This window comes from Hyperoodon ampullatus (assembly GCF_949752795.1).
Source record: "Hyperoodon ampullatus genome assembly, chromosome: 3".
In the NCBI taxonomy this organism is placed as follows: domain Eukaryota; kingdom Metazoa; phylum Chordata; class Mammalia; order Artiodactyla; family Ziphiidae; genus Hyperoodon; species Hyperoodon ampullatus.
Window position 1 is genome coordinate 156468565 of NC_136916.1, and position 23478 is coordinate 156492042.

Genomic DNA, 23478 nt, shown 5'->3' on the forward strand with positions numbered 1-23478 from the left:
TAGGCAATAGATAAATTGGAGTTCATCAAAATAAAAACTTTTGTGCATCAAAGGAGACTATCAACAGAGCGAAGGTGACACCAATGGGATGTGAGAAAGTATTTGCAAATCGTATATGATAAAGGACTGATATTCCAAATGTATAAAGAACTGCTACAACTCAGCACCGACAATAAAACACCCCACCCCCAAAAAACCCAATTGAATAGACACTTCTCCAAAGAAGATAATACAATGGCCAATAAGCACATGGATAGATGCTCAACATCACTAATCATTAGGGATATGCAATCAAAACTACCATGAGATATTACTCCATACCCATTAGGATGGCTATTATAAAAAGCAAAATCAAAACAGAAAACAACAAGTGTTAGTGAGGATGTGGAGAAATTGGAAAGCTTGTGCATTGTTGGTGGACATGTAAAATGCTGCAGCCACTGTGGAAAACTGTATGGTAGTTCCTCAAAAATTAAACATCAAATTACCATATGATTTAGCAATTCCACTTCTAGGCATATACCCAAAAGAATTAGAAGTAGGAACAGGAACAGCTATTTGTACCCCAGTGGTCATAGCAGCATCCTTTACTATAGCCAAAAGGAAGAAACAACTCAAATGCCCATTTAGGGATGGATGGATACACAAAATGTGGCATATGCATAGAATGGAATATTAATCAGCATGAAAAAGGAATTAAATTTTGATAAATGCCACAATGTGGACAAACCTTGAAAACACTATGCTAAGTGAAATGAGCTAGACACGGGACAAATATTATATGATTCAATGCATTTGAGATACCTGGAATAGTCAGATTTATAAAGAAAAAGTGGAAGGGTGGTTACCAGGGGCTGGGGGAAGGTGGGAATGGGGAGTTATTGTTTAATGAGTAGAGTTCCAGTTCAGGATGATGAAAAAGTTCCGAAGATGAATAGTGCTGGTGGTTGCACAATGATGTGAATGTGCTTTATGCCACTGAATTGTACACTTAAAATGGTTATAATGGTAAATTTTATGTTGCGTATATTTTACTACAATTTAAAGCATCTTCCATGAGCAACAAGAGAATAATAAATAAATAAACGGGCACGTGCTAGAAGTTCTGTGGATGGCAACTGTCTTTCTCAGCCCTGGTAGTGGTCATGGCGGTGGTGCTGGCAGTGATTGGTTGGTACTGGAGGTGGGTGCCTGTCTCGAAGAAACTTTTGTCAACAACAAGTGCATGTGAGAATGCGTTTGTATATTTGGGAAGTAAGAAAATTTAGAGAGGAGAAGAAATGACTGAATAAATAACTCTGAAAGGCATCATACCAAGTTTAGTACAAGTAGCATCTGATTTTTAAATGTATGAAGCAAGAGCAACATCAGGAACCCTCCCCCCCATAAAATAATTATATTATCCTTGAGAAATTGACTTATAGGCCAAGAAATTGTACAATGAGAGGAAGGATTCTTCAAATTTAGTTTTAAACTTTTTCTGTTGTTTTACCTAAAACAGCCTGAAAACAAACAGCCTGTGACTATTCTCTTCTGTAATATTTTGAACCCCAGTGGTTAAAGACTCCTTTATAGGAGAAAGTAAGTTGACCAATGTAAGATAGTACTGATTGGAATAAAAAGATAGGATCAGTTTTGCTTCTCATTTTCAGAATGTGTAGCATTGGTGTTTTAATCTTTACTATAGTAAATGCCCACTCCCCTCCACCAGCTCATGTGGTGTTTTCTTACCACATCCATGCTTAAATCTTTCTGCAGAAGGCTATAATTTTTTTTGAAACAATCTGTTCTCCTTCAGTTTCTATGAATTCAGACTTGATTTTTTTTTTCTTAATTCAAATCTGAGCTCTGTTCTTTCATCTTCTGGAGCTCCTGTAGTTATTGAGTTTTATCATTTCTCTGAGGATTAGTTCTTTAGGTTTTGTGTGGAAATGAAATAAGCTAGCTTTCAGCTCTTGGCTTATTGTTGATGGCAAACTTACTTAACTAGTCCTTCCTTTCTGGGTGGAGATGACATGGGCTCAAATCATCCTACTGTCTTGTGTGAATCAGACACCCAAATATACAGGTGGTCTGAGAAAAGAGGGATGTATGACTAAGTGAAGGTAGAATTTCTGGAGAAGAAAGTTTGGTATTTTCCTTCAACCCTCACATCTATCTCTTTTGAGGAAAAAAATGGAGGTGTCTTTTGGTTATGTCAAACATCAGAGAGATCAGACGTCCTTCAGACAAACTGACTCGGAGAGAGACTATGGTCAAGGTTTGTGGGAGTTTTTTTTCCTTGCCTTTTCTTTTCTGGATTCTTCTGCAAGCATCCCAGGTTGACACATTTGCAGAAAGAGATAAGAGGCAACCAAACAGAGAAGAATCACAACCTATGTAGTCCATGTGTGTCTGCTGGTAAAAGGATCCCACTATCCTACCTTTAGTTAGTCCCTTGGTAGGGCAGGAGAGGCTGAGCTTTTGTTTATGAAGTTAAATAAAAACACTGTGTGTCAAAAGGAAGGGCCTTCCTTGTCTGCTGTTTACAGTGATAAGAGAGGCGGTATTAGTTTTTATTCTAAGCTCTGCTTCCAGGCTTTTTTCCTACCTTCTGATTCACATTGTCTCATACAGAAAACTTCTGTCTTTCAAATGAAGAACTTGTTCTGTTGTCAGCAATTATAGCTTCTCTAGTGTTTTTCTAAGACCCTTCTCTGAAGGGAACATCACTCTGGTTCTCACATCAATAGTAATGCTTCAGTTTTTCCTATGTATATACAATTTTTTCTTCTTCAACTTGGAGTCATAATGTTGAATGAAAACTGAGCCCAAGAATGCTATTCTGGGGTCTTTTGGATGCAGTGCTGATCTCTCTTCAGTATATTCCATGGAAAGGTTAGAACTTGGGAAGAATGTCTATTTTCTTCTCCTGTTCTTTCTTATCCACCCTTCTCTTTACCTGTCCATGCTGTGAAGAATGGCATTCACTCAACTGTACCGGAGGGCAATTGCTGATGAATTTGAACTATGGAATGACACTGATTATGGGTTGCCCTGAAATTTACTCAAGCCTTGTCAATGTATTTTCTATTTCACATTTTTCTCACATTTGTGGTAAGTCAATACATATATATTTACCTTATCACTACCTTAAAGGATACCAGTCATGTTTCTCATACACAAATACTCATACACTATGGATTTAAAGAGGATTCATCACTATGTACCTTCTGTTTTAAAGGGTCTAGTTAAAATTGAATAATGTTGTAAGAATGAAAACTGAAAGAGAAGTCTTGGGGTGCCAACAGATAGGAAGGATGGCATATCTTAAAAGAACATTGAAAAGAAAGTGATTAACAGGAAAAATGAAATGGAAAAGAAAACTCTTCTGCATTTAGGGCCCACAGAACTAGGCTAAAGCAGAGAACAGGGAGACACATGTTGAAGGGTACTTTTGACAAGTCCCTTGCACCCACCCCCATAGCCGCCCACAACATAGGTGTATATTGTCTCTGCACGATTTAGTATTGGGTGCTCTTCTGCATTTCTCAGTCTGGGGGCTGAATTTCTCAGCATCCTTGCCATGTTACAGAAATAGAAAGCCCGATATCATAGTCATACCACCACCCCACTTGCCGCCCACAGCCTAACAGAAGAGCAGGCAGACCTCAGTTTCCAAAAGGGCTGTATTCCGGAAGTTACTTGATGAATTCTCAGAGCTCAGATCATGTTTCTCTCTTCCCAGAGATAGAATGTATTCTATTTCCAGAACTCAAACATCTACTAACCCAGGACTTTCCCAATATCCTAGTCTAGCACCACTACTATTATCAGGTACCTGGCTACATAGGAAATGTTTTCTAAAGGAGTATGTATTTGGAATTCTGGTTTGGGGTGCTAACAACATATTTCTTACCACTGCAGATTTGATGACAAGGCCTGGGCTACCCAACCATGCACTTTCTGTCTCCAAACATTCCAGGGAGGGTAGCTCTTGTATCTGGGTCAAGGTGGACGTGAAGAGGGGACTCAAGGACAGAAAGAGGCTCCAACTAGAAAAGCTGTGGTGAGGTGCTGGGCTGGATGCTCTGGGATGGAGTGAAGAGGAGAGTTAGATCTGGTTGAGGGGAATAATCAGAGCCCTGGGGATGGGGAGGGGTGGAGGAGAAGGGATGGAAGTTGAAGGAGTGGGGCTTCAGTGGTTTATAAAGAACAGAAGCAGAACATAGTTCAGTGAAATTCCACACTTTTTGTTCAGTTTGTTCCACACCCAATCCTATTTGTGCCAGAAAAGTGAGCAAAGTTGATGGATACTCAATTCCTTTTGTGAGGGGAGGAGACGGACATATGTGCAGATTAGCATTCATGGAGAGGAACTGTTGAGTCCCAGGCCAGAAATTCAGTAAGAGCACAGGAAGGAGAGCTTTATTCTGATTGAAGGATTTGGAAACACTTGATGGAAGAGGAAGCATTTGTGGTAGGCCTGAGGACTTTACTTACCTGAGATAGGTAGGGAATAGAAGGATAAACCCAATCCAGGAAGAGGGTGGGTGAGATCTAAGTCCCCAGATGGGGCAGTACAGGGGAGGTGGAGAGAATGAGGAGGATATGCCTGTAGAGTGTCGAGGATTAGAAGGGATGGGAAGTCATGATTTTACCTTCTAGGATGGATTTTCTTCTTCGGCACCATATATCCTCCTTGACCTCCAAAGAGACTCCAATCCCACAGGCAAGTAGTAGCTGGAGGGGGTGAGAAGGAGTGAGGATGGGAGAGGGTACTGGGGAGAGGACCTGGGGCTTCGAGAAGCTGACAGCTGGGGAGCTAGTGGTCAAGGAGGTTTCCCCCCTTCTTGTCTCTTCTCTGGCCCAAATGCCACCCAGCCCATGGTGGCACTCTCAGATCCTGATCAGGTGGGGGTAGGGAGAAAAGCATGGTTTTGGAGCTCAGATTATGTCTTAGGGTATCCCAGACATCAGCAACAGGGGAACATAGGGGAAGGGAAGTTTTGAGCAAATGGGGAGGACCTGGAATGCTGGTTCACACATTGTGTGAAATTGTTTGTAAGAAAGACTGCGTCAGTATGTATTTTGTGAAATAATCATAAGCCCCTGTTTCCTTGGGCTCTCCTGCCCACCACTTCTTCTAAAAGGACAAGGGAAGTGCCTGATTCTCAAATTTCTCCCCATGCACATAAATCCCTATGCCAAGGTTGGGGGTGCTCTCTGGTCACTGAATTCTGAGACATGGGGGAAAAGGAGTAGGAGAAGAAGAATCTTTGCAAACATTTTTCAAAGGCATAAGCCTTCTATTAAAAAATTGAAATGGTCACTTCTGTGTCAGGAATTAGGGGAGAGGACAGATGCCGACCGAGAGGCAGCCACACCGACTGCAAGTGCTGCACTCAGAAGAGACCCTTCAAAGCAGGGCGAGCTCCACATTTCGGAGAAGACAAATGGCTATTGACATTCACAGAGGCCTGGGGAGAGTGGATGGTTCCTGGGTCCATAGGTACAATGTGAGGGCAGAGGTGGCTGGCTCTCAGCCTCCACTCCTCTGTCAGCTGTTAGGGCCTGCCTCTGCTGGAATTCCTCTTTGAGATCTCTGCAGCTGGAGGTTAGAGGTTTACACACTTTAAATGTGTGTGTAATGTGAGTGTGTGCACACACACTCTCTCTGGCCTGCACGCCTGACCCCAGTCTTAATAATGAACTATTAGGGAAATGGAATTCTAATCATTCACTGTCTCTTGACCATTCCCAAGTGGAAGGACAGAAGGCTTTATATTAAGATTCAGAGCGACTTGGAAGCTATAATTTTGAGGCTTAAGCAGCATTCTTTGATGGAATGCTCTTATTAGCCATATGTACAGAAACCTCCATGTTGTCAGCCATAGAATATCACGTCTGTATAACATGCTGGGTGAGTATTGGCATAAGTTTAAAAAAAAATTACCAACCCTACTATCTAAATGAACATGCTAAAATTTGAGTATTACCTACCCATCAATGTACTTCGGAAGTTCTCTTTTGCCCTGAGTTCAGGTGAAATACTCAACTCCTATAAAAGCACATTTTGGTATCTTTGTAACGGTGTGTGTGTGTGTGTGTGTGTGTGTGTGTGTGTGTGTGTGTGTGTGTGTGTGTGTGATCTTATTCACTAGTAACCGGAGGTAAGCAGGAACATGTTAACAATCAAATCAATAGGTAATAGATATAGATCTTATTTTACTCATGTTTTTATGCATCTTTGAGCACTTTCTCTTTCTAGAATTCAGTTTACTCATCTGTAAAATGAGGGATTTGAAGTAATCAGTAGTTCTTAAATAATTGGGGGATCATGAACTTCTTTAAAAATATGAAGAAATCTTTGCACCTTCTTTCCAGGCAAAAGAAATGCACAACCAGACTAAATTGAATGTAGTTTCAGGAAGGAGTTTTACAGACCATTTTCAAGGTTTTCATATTCAACCATAGATATTATGCACTACATAAATATGTAGTTTAGAATTATATAACTCTAAGGGGCACAATTCATATGACTGTTGATAACCCTTCAGAAGTGTGCAAAGAGGTGGCCCTCTTCATAGCAGTTCCTTGAACTCCAGGCTAAGAAATCTTGGGCCAAGTGAGCTCTAAGGTTCTTTATGGATTTGAATGTCCCTAATTCCACAAATGTCATTATTATTATCCAAAGCCTTGTATTGGTCAGCTCAGGCTGTATAACAAAATACAACAGACTGGCTTAAATAACAGAAGTGTACTTCCTCATAGTTCTGGAACTGGAAATCCAAGATCCAGGTGCCAGTAGGTGAAGTTTCTCCTGAGGCTTCTTCTCTCCTTGACTTGCAGATGGCCACTTTCTCTCTTGTCTTCACATGGCCCTTCTCTCCATGCCTGCATACTCTTGGTGTTGCTGCTGCTTCTTCTAAGGACATGGATCCTATTGGATCAGGTTCCCATCTTTATGACATCATTTAATTTTAAGTATCTCTTTAAGGGTCCTTTCTCCAAAAACAGCCACATTTAGGGGTTAGAGTTTCAACATATGAATTTTAGGGAAACAAAATTCAGTCTATACCAAATCCCAACTTGGTAAATGCATTGCAGAGAATAATAGTTAACAGCTAGGTGAATCAAAGCATCTTTCAAATCTCCTCCACATCAAAAAGGACACAAATAGGTCTATCAAAAATTAGAATAAACTATGCTGCTTTCTGAAATGGGGATTTATAATTGATAACCAAAATCTTTATGCTACTATTCTTATTAGAAGGAACACTTTCACAGAGGTTTTTTTGTTTTGGTTTGTTTGTTTTTCGTAGTAAAAACAAACAAAAACAAAACAAAAAAAACTATTTAAAAACTTGGTATGTTGAAATAAATTAACTTTGTTTGGAATTGGTCATCAAGAGCCCTGGTCAAGGGTTGTACATACGGGGGAAGAGAATGAGTTGGGGGAGAAGAAATTATAATAACCCATAAATATTTTTAGTTTTTGTTTTTCTTTGGGCCATGCATGAAATCATCTTCCTATGACGTAAATCAAGCAACCAGAAGTGTCTTCCACATCTGGTAACTGGGGGTGGGGCAGCTGGGGGTGGCTATTTCTGCTAGTCCCGATTTTCTTTTCACTGTAGTGGGAGAGTGGGGGCTGAGGAGAAAAGGCCAAGAGTTTCATGTAGTTTTTAAAATTTATTATCTCTCCCCCAGCATCACATTTAGTAACCACCATCCGCTGAGTAACTCCCAAAGCAATGGCCATTGTACACGCACCCCTAACTCCCCTAGTCCCAGCAGGAGCTCAGGAAGAGACTTTCAAAGAGAAGAGGGTTAAAAAATGTGCTGGATGTTGTTATTCCTAAAGCTTCACCATGACTCTGTGACGCTTTAATTTATTTAGCAATGAGTCAAACCTGTTAGTGGTGTTACAGACCCTCCAAGAATATTCAGCACCACCCAAGAGCACACTGTCCTTTTGTCCTTCTCTTTTCGGATGCACCCACCTTTCTGTGTTCATCTTCTCTGTACCAACAAGGTAGCATTTTAGGAAGTTGCGCCTGTCAAGCACCATGACTCCCTCTGTGATCCTTTACTGCTGCACAGACACACTCCCTTGGATGAAGTGGCTCACTCTCCCTGAATTGGGCTAAGATATATGGCACTGAAGACTTCTGCCTCTCATACTATCACTCCCCTGTGAATCTTCTTCTTGATTCCTAGAAAATCCACAGCAAACGCTTCGTCTTCTGCATTCATTTGCTTGAAATTAACAAGTGAGTTGTTGGCCAAGCAAGGCTGGGAAGAGGTACAGCAGGGGAAATAAACAGTAGGTATTATCTCAAAGCTGTGTACTTGTTAGCCTTAGTTTCTTTTATACAGATTTAATTTTTTTTTAATTCTTGAATTTTATTTTATTTATTTTTGATACAACAGGCTCTTTTAGTTGTCTATTTTATACATATGAGTATATATGTCAATCCCAATCTCCCAATTCATCCCATGCCCCCTGCCACATTTAAATTTTAAAAAACTCATAATCCATATGAGATAGCCTATGACTGAGTTGCTTAATGTCTGGCAATTAATGTTAGAGCAAAGAATTAAAATCCAGCTATTTCCATTTCTAAAACAGCATGACAAATACATCTCTCAACCACACCATATTAAAACCATTGGAAATCATACATAATAGAGTCCCTTCTTCATTAAAACTTGGTTTAAGGGGACAAAAATGTGGTCTTTCTTCTGGTATAACTTTTCAAAAGCCTTCCAATTTTCTCTAGCTCCAAGTTTCATATATATATATGCTTTTTGTCTTCTTTCTCTTTCTTTTATGGCTTAAAAATAAACTCCATGTACCTTATTGTTAATGATGATATTGCTCACATCAAAAGTTCTCTTTTCGAATATTGTTTCCAGGATTTTCACTTAGAGAGGATCAAAAATCAGAGGGCCTCAGATGCATTTTCATGGCATTTAGTTTCCAGATTGAGCAGTAGTTTTTAAAATTATAATTGATTTTGTCAGGTTCTTGGATTTTGGAGTAAAGACTGGCAATCTCGGGAAATGAACATCTTCTCTATTCATAAAATAGTAACAAGATTGGTGTAAATGTTCTGGGGACTCCTTCTGACCTACAAAGGGAAGGGAGTAACTTCCAAGATAAAGAGCTTGGCTGTCATTTGTGACAGGAGCACAGGCAGTAATTTATTTATTTGTATTTCCTAAAACTCCAATAATTTTATGAATAGCTACAGGTTATCTGAATACAGAATATATTGTGGATTAGCAACTAATTAAATACAACCCTAGGTGGCCTTTCCGTTTTCAGATAGTGAACACAAACTATTTTTAGTCTGTAAAATATAAATTGCCCAGACACTATGTAATATGAATCAATATCTAATGCAAATACTTTGGGCATCATTTAATTCTTATATATATAATTGAAAGTTGTTTATATGAAACATATTTTTTGGCTTTAAGTGCTGCACAAAAGAACACAAAGGATGTGTAAACTATCATCTAATAGCCAGCACTCTGAGACAACCATTTGTATGTAATTTGCTTTATTTCATTACAGAGCAAGCATTTTGATATGTAAGATAACTTGTGATGAGCACTATTATTTTTGAAAAGGAGAAAATTAGAAGAATTTGATTTCAGGTCTCTTTCTGAAAGCATCCCTCTAATATTCCATTATATACAGAAAGTGATAATTAAGGACAGAATATTTTTAAGCACACATGAATTTATCTCCTTTCATTTATCATTTTTATTTATCTAATTTTCTCATTTTATTGATAAAATGAGAGATTATGTAATTTGTTCAGTCACAAATATTGCATTTTTTTTTGTAATTGATTTTGGCTGTTACTGCATTGTGGTCAGAAGATATGGAATAAAATTATGATTCTTCATTATTTATTTATGATTCTAATACATGACTACTTTTTACATTATGTCTCATGTTTTTGAAAGGATGGGACCCTCTAATTGTTTATCCAGGGTTGTAGGTATGTCTTTTATTTCTGATCTTCTAATTATGCTTTTTAAAAGAGTTATAGCCTTTTTCTCCCAGCTTATTCTGTAAGTTTTAACAAGAAGGATATAGTATTTATATTCAATAAATAGTTATTAAGTTCTTAACGTGGGTTAAGCATTGTTGTAAGTCCTGGAAATTAGCAGTAATCAAACAAAAATATCCACCCCCATGGAACATACATTTTAGTGGGGTTTTTGATCATGGGTTTGTCAGTTTTTTCAGTCTATCAATATGTGTTTTATATATTTTTAGGCTATGTTATTAGGTACATACAGATTCAGGACTGTTATATCCCCTGGGTTATAATGATAACCCTCAGGACACAATGATAACATTTTTGGTGATAATGTCTATTTTGTCTGACAGTAATATTTCTGAATCTGTTTCCTTTTGGTTAACATTTGCCAAGTACAGTTGTTAGAATATTGATTTGAGGGTATGGTAATTATACTTCTCTAGGTCATACATAGCCACAGGTTACTTTTTTCTTGTTTCTTGGTCATGCTGCCTTCGGCCACTTACCAGTTTAGGCCTTTCTGTGTGAGATAAAGGAACCTTCTGTGTTGCTTAAACATAGTTATGTGGTCTCAGTTAAAAACTGACAAATCAATGTCCTAATTAATATATCTGTCAAATGTCAACCAAAAGAAAATAGATATAATGTCCTCATTCACATGGTGAAGTTGGCTTATCTCCACATCTGCATTCCAGAAAAGGGACAAAGAGGAAGTAGAAAGCACTTAGAAAGCAAGTGTCATTCTCTTAAGATGTGAGTTGGAAGTTGCATACATTACTTGTATAGCATTTAACAACAGAAGAGTAAATTAATTTAGACCATAGATTCAGTACATAGGTGACTTGGGTTCAAATCCTGGCTCTACCATCTACTAGCTATGGCAAGTGACAATGTGTACCTCCTTTCCCCAGTTATAAAATAGGGACAATAATAATACCTAGCTTATAAGCATTAAGAAAATGTTGATTATTATTCTTGTTTTGAAGCCACCACAAACAAGTTGTTGACAGTGATGGTAGTGGTAGTTACACAATGCTTACTTAAATTTAGACCTATCATACCAGTTTCTTTTACCCATCATTTCCTTTTGAATGTCACTCCCTTTCTCTGGGATTATTTTCTTTATACTGAAGTATGTCCTTTAGTGGCTATGCTGGTGATCATCTGTGAGTGGTAAGCTTAATCAAACTTCCTTCATCTGAAAATGTCTTAGGTTTGCCTCCACTCTTAAACGATCTGCCTAGTTAAATAAATCTAGATTGAAAGGCATTTTTCTTTCAATACAAAGCTCTTATATTCATTGTCTTGTGAGCTTTACTTAAAAGTCATATGTTGATTTTAAGATTTTTATCTTAGTTTTGGTGTTTTTGGTTTCATGATGATGAACCAAGGTGTGGCTATTTCTCTCTCTCTTTCTCTGTTTTTTTTTTTTTTTTTCCTGCTTAGGATCCTTTAATATAAGAATTCACATTACTTAAATATAAAAAATTTCCAAATTGTTATCATTTTGAATATTACCCTTTGCCCCATTTTCTCTACTTTCTTCTTCTAGAAATCTTAATAGATGTATGTTGAACTTTTCATGTGATTTTTCATAATTCTTACCCTCTTTTGTATTATCTAAATCTTTTTCCCTCTGTGTTCCATTTTAGGAAGTTTCTTTAGTTCTTTCTTCTATTTCATTAATTCTCTCTTCGACTACATTTACGTAATCTATCCACTGACTTTTTTTTTTTTTTTTTGCGATACGTGGGCCTTTCACTGTTGTGGCCTCTCCTGTTGTGGAGCACAGGGTCCAGACGTGCAGACTCAGCAGCCATGGCTCACAGGCCCAGCTGCTCTGCAGCATGTGGGATCTTCCTGGACCAGGGCATGAACCCGTGTCCCCTGAATCGGAAGGTGGACTCTCAACCACTGCGCCACCAGGGAAGCCCAATCCACTGACTTTTTAAAAAAATTTCATTGACTGTGTTGCATTTCCAAATGATTTTAGCTCTTTCTTAAGTATGCCTATTATCACATTCTTTTTTTTTCTCCTCTATGGTTTCTATAATTTCTTTATTTAGTCATTTCAACCACTTGGGGGGACAATTTCTTTCAGATTGTTCTGTTATCTCACATTCCTGGGTTTCTTATTCTCCCACTCTTGTGTCTATTAACTGTCGCTTATGGTGGATAATCTTCTTACTGGATAATTATTTTTCTTATAATCTTATTTTATATTGATGTTGCTGTAGGAGCCATGCATGCTACACTCTATAGAGTAATATTCTAGAGGAATATTTCAGCTTCTTCTGACACTGAAATGGTGTGTGTTATTAAACAAGTCATTCTCTAAGTATCTCAGTTTCTCTAACTTTGTTAAGTGTCTTCTGAATACCTTTCTTTTTCTTGTCCAAACCAGTTATTGAGGAGGAATGGCCTTGTCTTGGTTAGAGAGAGAAGAGTAGTTTTGCTTTTTGTTCAGGATTTTTAAGACACATGTCTTTATTTAAGGGAATTCAGTTTTATTTACATTCAGTCCACCAGGATTCCCTGCTGGGAGATAAAGGACAATAGGGCAAGCAAGTCAGCTTACTTTTCCCATAGCAATGAGCTCTTCACCAGTGAAAAATGTCCTCTTAGATCACAGGAACAGCAGCTGTGTAGGTGTTGCTAGTTGGGGGAGAAAAAAAAACCACAGTAATCTTTGTTGTTTAAAATAGAAACATAAAATTGTTAATTTGTCTAAAGACAACTTGTACTGCATGCAATAATGAAAAATGAAGTTTTAGTGCAACAATACTAGATTCATTTTACAGAAGTCTAAAATTTCTCACTTCATTGTGTGAGGTTTTAATAAACACCAGTGTGCTATGATTTTTGTAGCACGAAGGAATTTGTTTTAAGCCTCAAAATAAAGCCAAGAGATTACATTTAAGTAAATGCAGTTGTTAAGGGCAAATATAAACTTGAAAAGAAATTTTAATTGGTATTATATATAAATTTGAAAAGAAACTTAGAGGTTATATACTCCATCCTCTCATTTACTGCAAGACAGCAACTTCAGTGTCCCTAAAAGGCATCTACTGCTTGAACATTTCCTGTGATGGAGAGCCCACTGCCTTGCAAGGCATCCCTTCCAATTTTGTAATGGCTCCAAATGTTGAAAAGTTCTTCCTTATAATGAGATGCTTGCATATTTTGGAGATATATATATCCTATGTATGTATGTAAGTATGTATGTATCTATATCTATCTATCTATCTACAAAATGTTCTCTCCTATAGTAATTAAATGTATGTCAGTACTATTTCACAAACATCCGTTGAATGTCTGTCCTGGTATTGTGCTAAGTTTGAGATAGGGAATATTGTGATCTCCATTTTACTGATGAGAAAACAGGCTTTCAGAGGATAGGCAACTTGCCCAGGGTCACACAGCTATTAAATAATGGAGCAGGGATTTGAACATATGCTATCTGGCCCTAGAACTTAAGCCATTTGACTCTAGGACGAGGTCCCAGCTCCCTACATGATTTGTCTATAAGTCATGTAGGGGACCCAGATATAAACCCAACTGATAGTAATAGAATGTGACAAATGTTAACAGAGGATAGGAAAGAACAACAAATTCTGCTTTTTCAGATTGGAAATGGCAAAATATTGTTATCATAATGCTGTTTCATCTATTTTAAGAACATCCTGTTTCTCTTACTGTGATGTAAACTTACATCTCAATATTCCCCTGTCCTCACCATCAGTTTTGGAAAGGGCTAAATCCTTAGTACCACTGAGAAATGCCCTTGTTACTCACCTTGCAGACATTTTTGGAACTGCTTAGATAACACTTCGTACCTTCTGTTTGGGGAACATTCATCTCATTCCCCACCCCCCACCAAGATTTCTCTGTTAAGTGGGTTTAAGACTACATCATATCAAAGAGAAAATGAAAATGGCCAGTTATTTTAAATCTGTGCCTCTGTCTTAGAATACATACTCTTCATGGAGTTGTAAGATAGACACTTGAATGAGATGGATGCTTGAACTATGATGTTCCTAGAATTAAAAGTTTATGAATTGGACCCAATGGGTATTTTAGTATCTGACAAGTAATTGTGTGGAAGAAATTGAACAAAGGAAAACTCCTGGCTATGCTACAATTTAACTTTTTATTTATATGGTATTTATTTGACATCTCTGAATAGGGGAACCCTGTCATTTGAGATAAAAAACATAGTTTCCAACATGTGAGTTTCTTCTCCTCTCCTCTCCCTCCCCTTCCCCCCTTTCATTTTCTTCCCGTGCTTCCTTTCTCTTCCTTTCCTTTCCTTTCCTTTTGTTGCCTTTCCTTATCCCATGAAACACCTGTGCTTTTTTTTTTTTTGAAATAAAAAGTTGTCCCCATTGAGATTTTCAGAATTTAGCAAAATCTAAACAAGTGAAAGCTAAGCTTAAAGCTTTCCTCCACTGGGAAGCCCTCTGGGGCTGATTCCATCCCACATTGATAATCTCCTTACTTTTACATTTCTGCTTCTCTGCCTTTGAAATCATTCAAGTCCAGGTTCATGGTAATAGTTAAACTGAACGTTTACAATATTCTTTTCAAATATATCTTCTCATTTAACCCTCAAAACAATCCTGTGAGTTTTGAATTATTCATGTTTATACTATTGAGGAAATAGGCTCAGTGAGTTTAAAGTAACTTGCTCGAGGTCTCAGGGCCAAGTAGTAGATGAGGTTTTGAACTCTAGTCCTTTGACATTAGGGTCACTTGTCACCTTGTATATGAATCCCACCTGATACTCCTTTTTCTCGCTATAGTGGATTAATTCCATTCTCTATTCTTCGGTATACTTTGTTTATACCTTTATTCTAATAGCACATTGTATTTGGGAAGCTGAATATATGGATGGAATTTATGGTTTGTTTTATTTGTTTTGATGGCTTTTTCCTGCTAGATTATAAACTTCTTAAGCCCTTAAATATTTTCTTTTTCGTGCCGGAGTCCCCTGGAAGTCCAGCACTTCACCTGGTGCCTTGCCCATGGTTAGCATAAATGTAATGTTCATGAAATAGATCAATTGATGCAGCAAAATAATTGTTTCTTTCTATACTAAGTAGAACCTAGTTCAGAGGTACATTCTCAGTAACTTAAAAAAAAATTATTGAATTCTAATGAAATACCAGATAAATCCAGTGGAAATTATTAAAAGATTTAGAAGCCATGCTTTTTAGGGGGAAGGCTAAATAATTGGAATTTCTTGTTTATTTAAGAAAAGAGGGTGAGAAAATAAAGAGATGGGAAAGAAGTAGCCAGAGAGCCCTTCCAGATACTAAAGCAGACTGAGATTGTGTGAGTTCCACCCTCTGCTGGAAAATGATTAGCTATGAAACAGGGCTGGGTTCTGGTAGTCCATATTATCTGGTTCTGGGGCCATCGTGAGCTTTATTGTTTTGGAGTTGGCTTGAAGGATATTTGTGAGAAAGATGTGATTAAGCTGCTCCCCATTCTGCAAAATATGGGCAAAGAGAATCCAATGAGTCGGGTAACACATGGGAGTGACTTTCCATTCTATGTTTGGGAATTGCAAGGGGAGCTTTTTGTTTATTCAGTCCTCTTCAGATTTGTCAACAAGAAGGGAAAACCATCAGCAGAGATAAATTTCAAGGAGTCCTCTGGAGAAAAAGACAGTTATTTTCATTACTCACATTTATTGACCATTTACTGTGTGCCAGGCACTGTTTATACACAGTTCACAGATGATACCTTTCTAAATCCTCACAACAAACCTTTTGGATAGATAGTATGATTATTCCCATTTTTCAGATGGAGAGGCTGTGATACAGAGGGGCTAAGGATCTTGCCAACATTTTTCACAGCCGCTAACAAGCAAAATCAGGATTTGATCCTAGGCAGTCAAGCACCAGAGCCCAAAATCAAAATCTGTATGCACTCTCAAAGTCTCTTCTAAATTTTTGATTTGATAATTTTTTATAGACATACAAATGATATTATTACTTCTGTTATTATAGAACAATCATTCACATTGTTTGAGTCATTAAAACTGGATAAAGATATACATGATCTCTGATAGCCAGTGTAAGCTTAGAGAAGACTAACAGGGGTTTAAATGTCCAAATCTCTCTATGAGGAAGTAATTGAATTCTGTCCTTGACTAAAAGCAACATTTGTTTCCATGGTAAAATAATTTCACTTGGATTGCGAACGAAGCTGGCTAAAGTTTACACAGGAATATTTCATATTTTTTTCTTTTCCTTAAAGAAATGTGTGAGATTCTAACAAAGCAGATATCCTCCCAGTGCCCTTGATCAAGAGACAGGGAAAATTTCCTAGAGTGATTTTTCTCAACATCCAAACTTCTGATATCCCCATTTCAACCACAAGGAGGATAAGAAAACAACTATGGATGTTTATGTGAAGGATAAGTTAAAGGAACAGAAGCCACATATATATTCTCTAAACTATAAAATTATACAACAATGCCATTGTCTTCATTTTTTTAGTCAAATACATGTAGGAGTGATACTTAAAAGGATAAAGCTTCTATTTTATACTCCCAACTGTAAAGTATCGTCAAAATCTGCCTTTTTGCAGGATGGCTTTCTTAAGTAAATGAGCAGAAGGATGAATTATGTGGCTATAAATAAACCTACTGACATATAATAAAGCATAGTTCGACTGTTTTATGGAACACTTGGATATATTTATAGCCATGTTAACAGTCACCTGTATTTTTTCAGGACTTTTATTTCATTTCACATTATGAGAGTTTAGTCGTTTTTGTTTTTATTTTCCCTCCTCCCTAAACTTAACTTTTTGGAACTCTGTTTCAAGAGAAAAAGTAAGGATTTCTACTCTTTATATTTGGGGAGAAAAGGGCCCTCACTGGAGTATAGGGCTCACACAGAAACAGACTGCTCCAGTGTTTTCTGTGTCTGTGCAGTCAGATTAGCTGTACTTGCAACAAACAACTGGATGGGTGTCTCCTGCCAGCAGCAAAGTGGAAAGTCAGAGTCTGTGCAAATGAGAGAAGGCACATGCAGAGACAAAATCTATTGTGAGAGACTGACAGGGCAGCGCCACATTAGATTCCTGGCACCTGACACGATTAAGTACTATCATGAGGCTTATTTTAGGAGCCAGAAGATTCCCCAGACTACTTTATAGCTGAGGTACCCACCAAAGGAAGACAGAGAGTGTCAGATGGGTCAGGATTCTCGTACCTTATCTTGAGACAGTCTTTTTCGGGGAGAGGAGAAGCGGGGAGATTAAAACAGAGGGAAGAAATCTATAATGCCAAATTCTGCAGATTGAAACAATAGAGAAACCAAGCTATTGACTAGGCACATCCAGCCACAGGCTTCTTTTGTTTTTTGAAACTGCATTCCATTCAGAAACTTAAGGTTCCAAAAAGTCTGGTTAGGATGCCATGAGGGTTTATCCAAGTGGAGCTAAGCGTGGTTGTTCCTGTGAAATTATTTATACTTTTCAACTTTAAATCTGTGGTGAGCATAACGTTTCTAAATCTATTTCTCTTCCTTTCTATCTTAAAAGTAGACTCTCATCTTCATCCTGGAGCTCATTCCTAAGTGTTCTCATTCAAAGGGCCCACTAGAAAAGACAACTCAGGAGGAAAGAGGGGAGCTTTTGGTGGTAGTCCAGGTGATGACAAATCCTTCAGCTGGAACTATAGATGCAGGCTGTGTCTAGGAGTTATCTCTGGAGCTAAAAACCTAAGAAAAAATACTTAATATACCAGCCTAATATAAATTCTAATAGACCTGAGAATGATGGGAATTAGAAAAGAAGTCTAAGTAAGAATGTGTTGACTGGAGGAAGAGAGAAGAGGGATAGAAAACAAATGAAAAAAAAATTCAATAATATGTTAAATTGGGGGACATTCATTTTATCAGGATAATTGTGGATTATTTCTTTAAAGTTTAAGAAGTAAAATAAACCAGTCTTGCATTTGTCCTCTGATAAGTCTTCTCAGTATTTAACTCAGTCCCCAAATGGAATCAGCCTTACTGGAATTCATAGATACTTCTTTTGACATTTTGCAAAAAATAAATAAATAATTATAAGCATGACAGGTAAAATGAATAGTTCCAGCTGTGATGCATCAGCAGCATTTCCAGATTTTGTACTGCATTAAGGCTTTATTTTTCACTTTGTTCCCTAGCAGAGAATTGATTGGAAGGTACATCTAAGCTTCCCATCCTTCCTTGGGATGAAGGGGAAAAAAAAAAAACAGTCTCCAACACTCAGTGCCAATTTAGAAAAGAAGAAAAACGTTAAGTGGAGAGGTGGTCAACTCATCACCTCTGGAAATGTGTGTCTCTGGGGATCAGTGTCACTAAAGCCAGCTAAATATGTCAGTGGAATGAATGCTATGTAAAAATCTGAGTATGAGGTTGGCAATTGATTCACTGGATTCATTAATTCAGCAAATATTTACCGAGCTTTTACTATGTGCTACCCACTCTTCCACACACAGAAGATATAGGGGAGACCAAGACAAAGTTTCAGCTTTCAGGGAACTTACAGTCTTTTTAAGGAGATAGACTATGAACAATTATAAATAAAGTAATTTCAGAAAGCAGAGAGTGCTTCGAAGGAAATAGAACAAAGTAATGGGATAAAGTGCCTTTCAGGGTGGTGGTGGCTAACTTTAGATGAGGGCCAGAGAGGGCCTCTGAGGAGGTGACGTCTCCAATGAACCAATCACATGAAAATCTTAGGGAAAAGTGTTCCAGAGAAGTGGGGACAGCAAGTATAAAGGCCTTGAGTTGGGAAACAACTTGGCACATTCAAAGAGCAAAAAGTGGGTCTGGGCGACTGGAAGGTAGTGAGTAAGGGGTCATCTGGCAGAAGATGGAGTTGGAGAATTAGGTATAAGCCAGGTCATCTAGGTCTCTTTAAGGCCACGTTACAGAGTTAGACTAAGTCCAAAGTGCAGTGGGGCTCCATCTGGAGGACAAAATCAAGGAGTGGTTGGATTGAATGGGAATTTTTTTTTTTTAAAGATTTAATTTTATTTATTTTTGGCTGCATTGGGTCTTTGTTGCTGCGCACAGGGTTTCTCTAGTTACGGCCAGCGGGGGCTACTCTTTGTTGCGGTACACGGGCTTCTCCTTGCGGTGGCTTCTCTTGTTGCGGAGCCTGGGCTCTAGGCATGCCGGCTTCAGTAGTTGTGGCACATGGGCTCAGTAGTGGTGGCTCGCGGGCTCTAGAGCACAGGCTCAGTAGTTGTGGCGCACAGGCTTAGTTGCTCCACGGTATGTGGGATCTTCCTGGACCAGGGATCGAACCCGTGTCCCCTGCCTTGGCAGGTGGATTCTTACCACCAGGGAAGTCCCTTGAATGGGAATTATCATCTGCCTTAAGGGAGGATGCTTAATATATATATTTTTCTCACTTTTGTCCTAACAGTAGCCTGAGACCCTAAATATGTACTTAACCTTCTTGGAGCTTTAGCTTATTTTTGTATTAGACAAAAAGTACTGCCACTCTTTGTCTGGTGCTATGGCCAGATGCTGTGTATACATTATCTCATTTAATACTCCCAAGAACCTCATAAAGGGAGGAATTATTCCCATTTTACAGAGGAGGAAACAGGTTTAAACTGAGTCTCCATAAATCACCCCTCTCTCTTATTGTGCTGTTCCTGGGTACATGTTGCTAGTTTAAAACATTGTGTTTGTGGGCCACCACCCAAAGGCATGAAAGATCATGAGTGAGGGCTATCCCATTGGAGACTGTGGATCTTGAATCACCCTTAACAGCTGAGAGCCAGAACAGGTGGGATGACCGTGCACCATTTACCATGGGCAGCAGGGATCCTTAGGAGAACACCAATTTCATAACCAAAGTACCGAGTCACCATCATAAATTCTGAAATGAACTTATATATTTGATCTTGAAGACAAATCATTCATAGGTTTGGTATCTTTACGTTAGAGACAGGTAATGCTAACTTCTTCAGTGTCTCCTCGAGGTGCCCCAAGAATGAATAGGACTGTCTTAATCCCTTATTCTCAGTCGGGGGGGGTGAAATGTTTATTGAGAGCAGAAGTATAATAGTTGCTATAAACTCCTTTTTAAAAAAGGAATGCCCCCTAATTGTTATATATACATATATATATATATATACACACACACGATTTAACCAGCAAAAGTCATGATACGATTTAACCAGCAAGTATTATTCCCTCACCTCCCTCCTCCATCTCCACCTGCCCCCCCCAAAAAATATATATATAGTGTGTGCTTTTGTAACCAAGGTGAGTGGGAAGGAAGGAGTCAGAGCCAGCAAGCCCCCAAAGTCTAGGAGGCTGTTGGGTTTCTGTCTCCTGCTGAACAGCATAGTTAGGAGAAGTTGGGCGGCGGAGAGAGGGGGCGTAGAATGGAGGCTGCCTCATCCAGAATGTTACCATTCCCTGGCAGAGCCCTGGGTCAGCTTTCTCCTGGAGTAACAGATGGCCACAACAGGTGCGCCAAGCTTCTTCCTGCCACTCCCGCTCTCCCCTGCAGGTTCAGCCTGGATGTAAAAGCCTCACTCTCTTTAGTGCCCAGAGTCCTGGAGGCCCAAAAGCTTCACCCACCTGGGGCAGCACCTCTAAGGCCAGTCCAGGACAGGCCAGCAGATGCAGCCCTCACCTCTCCTGAAGTTCTTTGACCAGGTCAGCCAGCACGGGCGCTAACCCCTGGGTCCTGAATTCCAAGAGCATCCTGTTTACCAGGAAGGGCCTCCAGCCATCAAACCTCTCACCCTCCGGAGTTCCCTGTCCACCTCTCTGCCTTCCCCTTTGAGAACCAAGACGCGTTCCCGCCATTCGCCCCTCGGGTGGGCCCTGGGCATCCGAACCCCCCCAGAGAGGCACACCCGGGAAAGTGGCCGCGCGGTGCTGACCACCAGCTCAGGGGGAGCACCTGCGGCACCACCGTGTGCAGACGTCCCGGCGCTTCTGCTACTCAAGGGGGTTATTTTCATTTCTATTTGGGACTACTTTAGCCTTAGCCGCCGCCTGCAGTTTTTCTTCCCCAGTCGCCGGAGTTTGGCTTACTGCGCCTGGGAGAGGAGAAGGGACAGGGTGATCAAAGGCGCAGGGTCCGTCTGCCCGCCTCACACACGCGCGCGCGTGCTCATAAGAAGCGGAGCGTGAGGAGGGTGGGGGGCTGTGCGGGAGGCTCGCGCGGGTGTAGACGAGCGGGCGAGCGAGCGAGCGAGCGTGTACTTGAATGGGGAGGGCAGGGATTCCGGGTCGCTCGGGCCCCTCCTTCCTCGGAGCCAGCCAGTCCCTCGGCAGAGCGCTCGGGCGGCACTGATTTGCTCTCGGGAGTGCGCTATTTGCATACGACTTGCCCATTTGTGAATTCGGTTCCCCAACTCCTCGCTTCACTTCACCTGTACCTCCCAGGGCCGCGCACTTTGCAGGCGCCCGCCCCCCTCTTGGCCACCCCTGCCGCCTACCGGGCACCTCCTCTCGCGCCTTCCCTGCTCGCCCACCCACCTCTCCGCGCCCCGTGCCACTGTTGGTTTGGGTGGCTGCTCCGCGCCGGGTTCCTTCTCCTCTTCTTCTCTCTCTCCGGTCCTTCTTGTTCTCTTCCTCCGGCTGCTGCTGCTGCTTTTCATCCAGTTGGGAAACCCAGGACGCAGGCGGCTGCTCCGTGGAGCTCTTCCAGAAAGCGCAGGGTTAACAGCCTCCGTGCCCTTACACCGAGACTGCGAGGAACCCGCGAAGAAGTCTCCCACCTGCAGTCCCCCCTTTGCCTGGCAGTTCTGCATTGCATCGCATGGGAGTGGAAAACGAAAAAAAAAATGTTCAAACTGCTTGGATGTTGGGATAAACTAACCTGAACCTACTTGGGTCTCCTGCTGCCTCCTCCTTTTCCTTCGTTTCCACCTTTCCTCTGTGTGGCTTCCCGGAGTGTGCCGTTAAGTCATCCGGCCTGAGGTGCCCAGAGATCAGGAGCTGCGCCTGGCCTCCCCTGACATGTGTGGCGTCCCGGGGCTCCCTAGGAGGGCTGCTACACCTGGGTGGACTTTGACATCCTAAATTTCAGCTCCAGGAAAGGGGAGCTTTTGCCTTATATCCTTTTATTTTTTAAGTAGTAGTTGCTGTTGTTGTTTTTTTTGTGTGTTTTTTTTCATCATCTGTCTTGAAAACGCTTATTCCTTCCCTCTTTCCAAAATTTGGGCCAAGTCTTCCTCCTGCTATGATGGGCCCCTGGGCATCATGAACTTCATTATTGCTCACTGGCTGGAATTCAAACTGCCCATCTGTGGTGGTCCAGTGTGTTGACCATGCACCTGAGAATCCACGCGAGACGGAGCCCTCCTCGCCGGCCGGCCTGGACGCTTGGGATCTGGTCCCTCTTCTGGGGATGTATCATCAGCTCCGTGTGGAGTTCCTCTAATGTACCCTTCTCCTCCTCCTCCTCTTCTTCCTCGCCGGGGTCTCACTCTCAGCACGAGCACCATTTCCATGGCAGCAAGCATCACTCAGTGCCTATTTCTATCTATCGCTCCCCTGTTTCCCTTCGAGGAGGGCACGGTGGGTCTCTCTGCTCTTTATCCTTTTAACGGGGCATAGCAATTCCTTAACCCACTTGCCTTTCAGGTAATGTTAAGGGTGGGAAGAGAATTTTAAAAATTGAATTTAAAATAATGAAAAGCATCGCATGTGCATGAGGGAAGAAAATGTCCAGTTTCTCCCTAAAAGGCTAGAGTTTTCTGCCCCAGTCTCCCCATATTCTCTAATGGGTCCTCCTCTCCTTGGCTCCCTTATTCATAGCTTCACAAGCACCGCATCCCCCCCCTTTGCAACCTTCTGCCTCCTTCACCCCCCAGGATGGCAGACAACTTGGTCAGATAAGTCCCCAGTGCTGCACTTTTGAGAATTCATTCATTCACCCTGCTTTCACCCTTCTTCTCTCTGATCTTGTTTGAGAGCTAGTCGTGGGAAAATAGCAGACAACAGGAATCCTTAGGTCTTCAGCCTGAAGTTGATTGAACTGCTATAAAGTGGCCTGTGTGGTAAAGGTCGGGGGTGGGGGGAAGTAGCTGAGTGTAATCTTTAATAACCGGTGGTCATTATTGTTCATTTGGGCCACTTTATGTTTGTCCACATGTCAGAAGGAGGGAGCAGCTATCATGAAAACTGTACACCTAATACTGCTGACTACCCAAGAGGAAGCAATGTATAAGATAAGGCAAAGTCCATTTATAATTTAACCAAGTGTATATTATTGCCCCTTCAGTTCCACCATCTATGGAAATGTTATTCAATTAAAGGTAGCATGGGTGGGTTTGTTCACACAATATAAGTACAATATGTTTTGCTCTAAATGACCCTCCTAGCATAGTGATTGAAGGAAGAGATCTATGGCTCTTAAAATGATATTCAGCTTTGAGCAGGCTGCCTCTGAG

General features: G+C 40.4%; 1 protein-coding gene across 19 annotated transcripts in view; it reads left to right on the plus strand.

Annotated features, from left to right (window-relative positions):
* Positions 1 to 23478, plus strand: part of NRXN3 (neurexin 3) — a gene marked incomplete at both ends in the record, with an annotated part of 1631502 nt that overhangs the window by 1023625 nt on the left and 584399 nt on the right. For 4 of the 19 annotated variants that reach the window (XM_079699587.1, XM_079699588.1, XM_079699589.1 and 1 more), the window contains one exon: positions 22354 to 22603. The exons of the other annotated variants lie outside the window; for them this stretch is intronic. In XM_079699587.1, coding sequence (XP_079555713.1) covers positions 22354 to 22603 — 250 coding nt within the window. Of the gene's footprint in view, positions 1 to 22353; positions 22604 to 23478 lie in introns of those variants that run through there. 19 annotated transcript variants of the gene reach the window in all.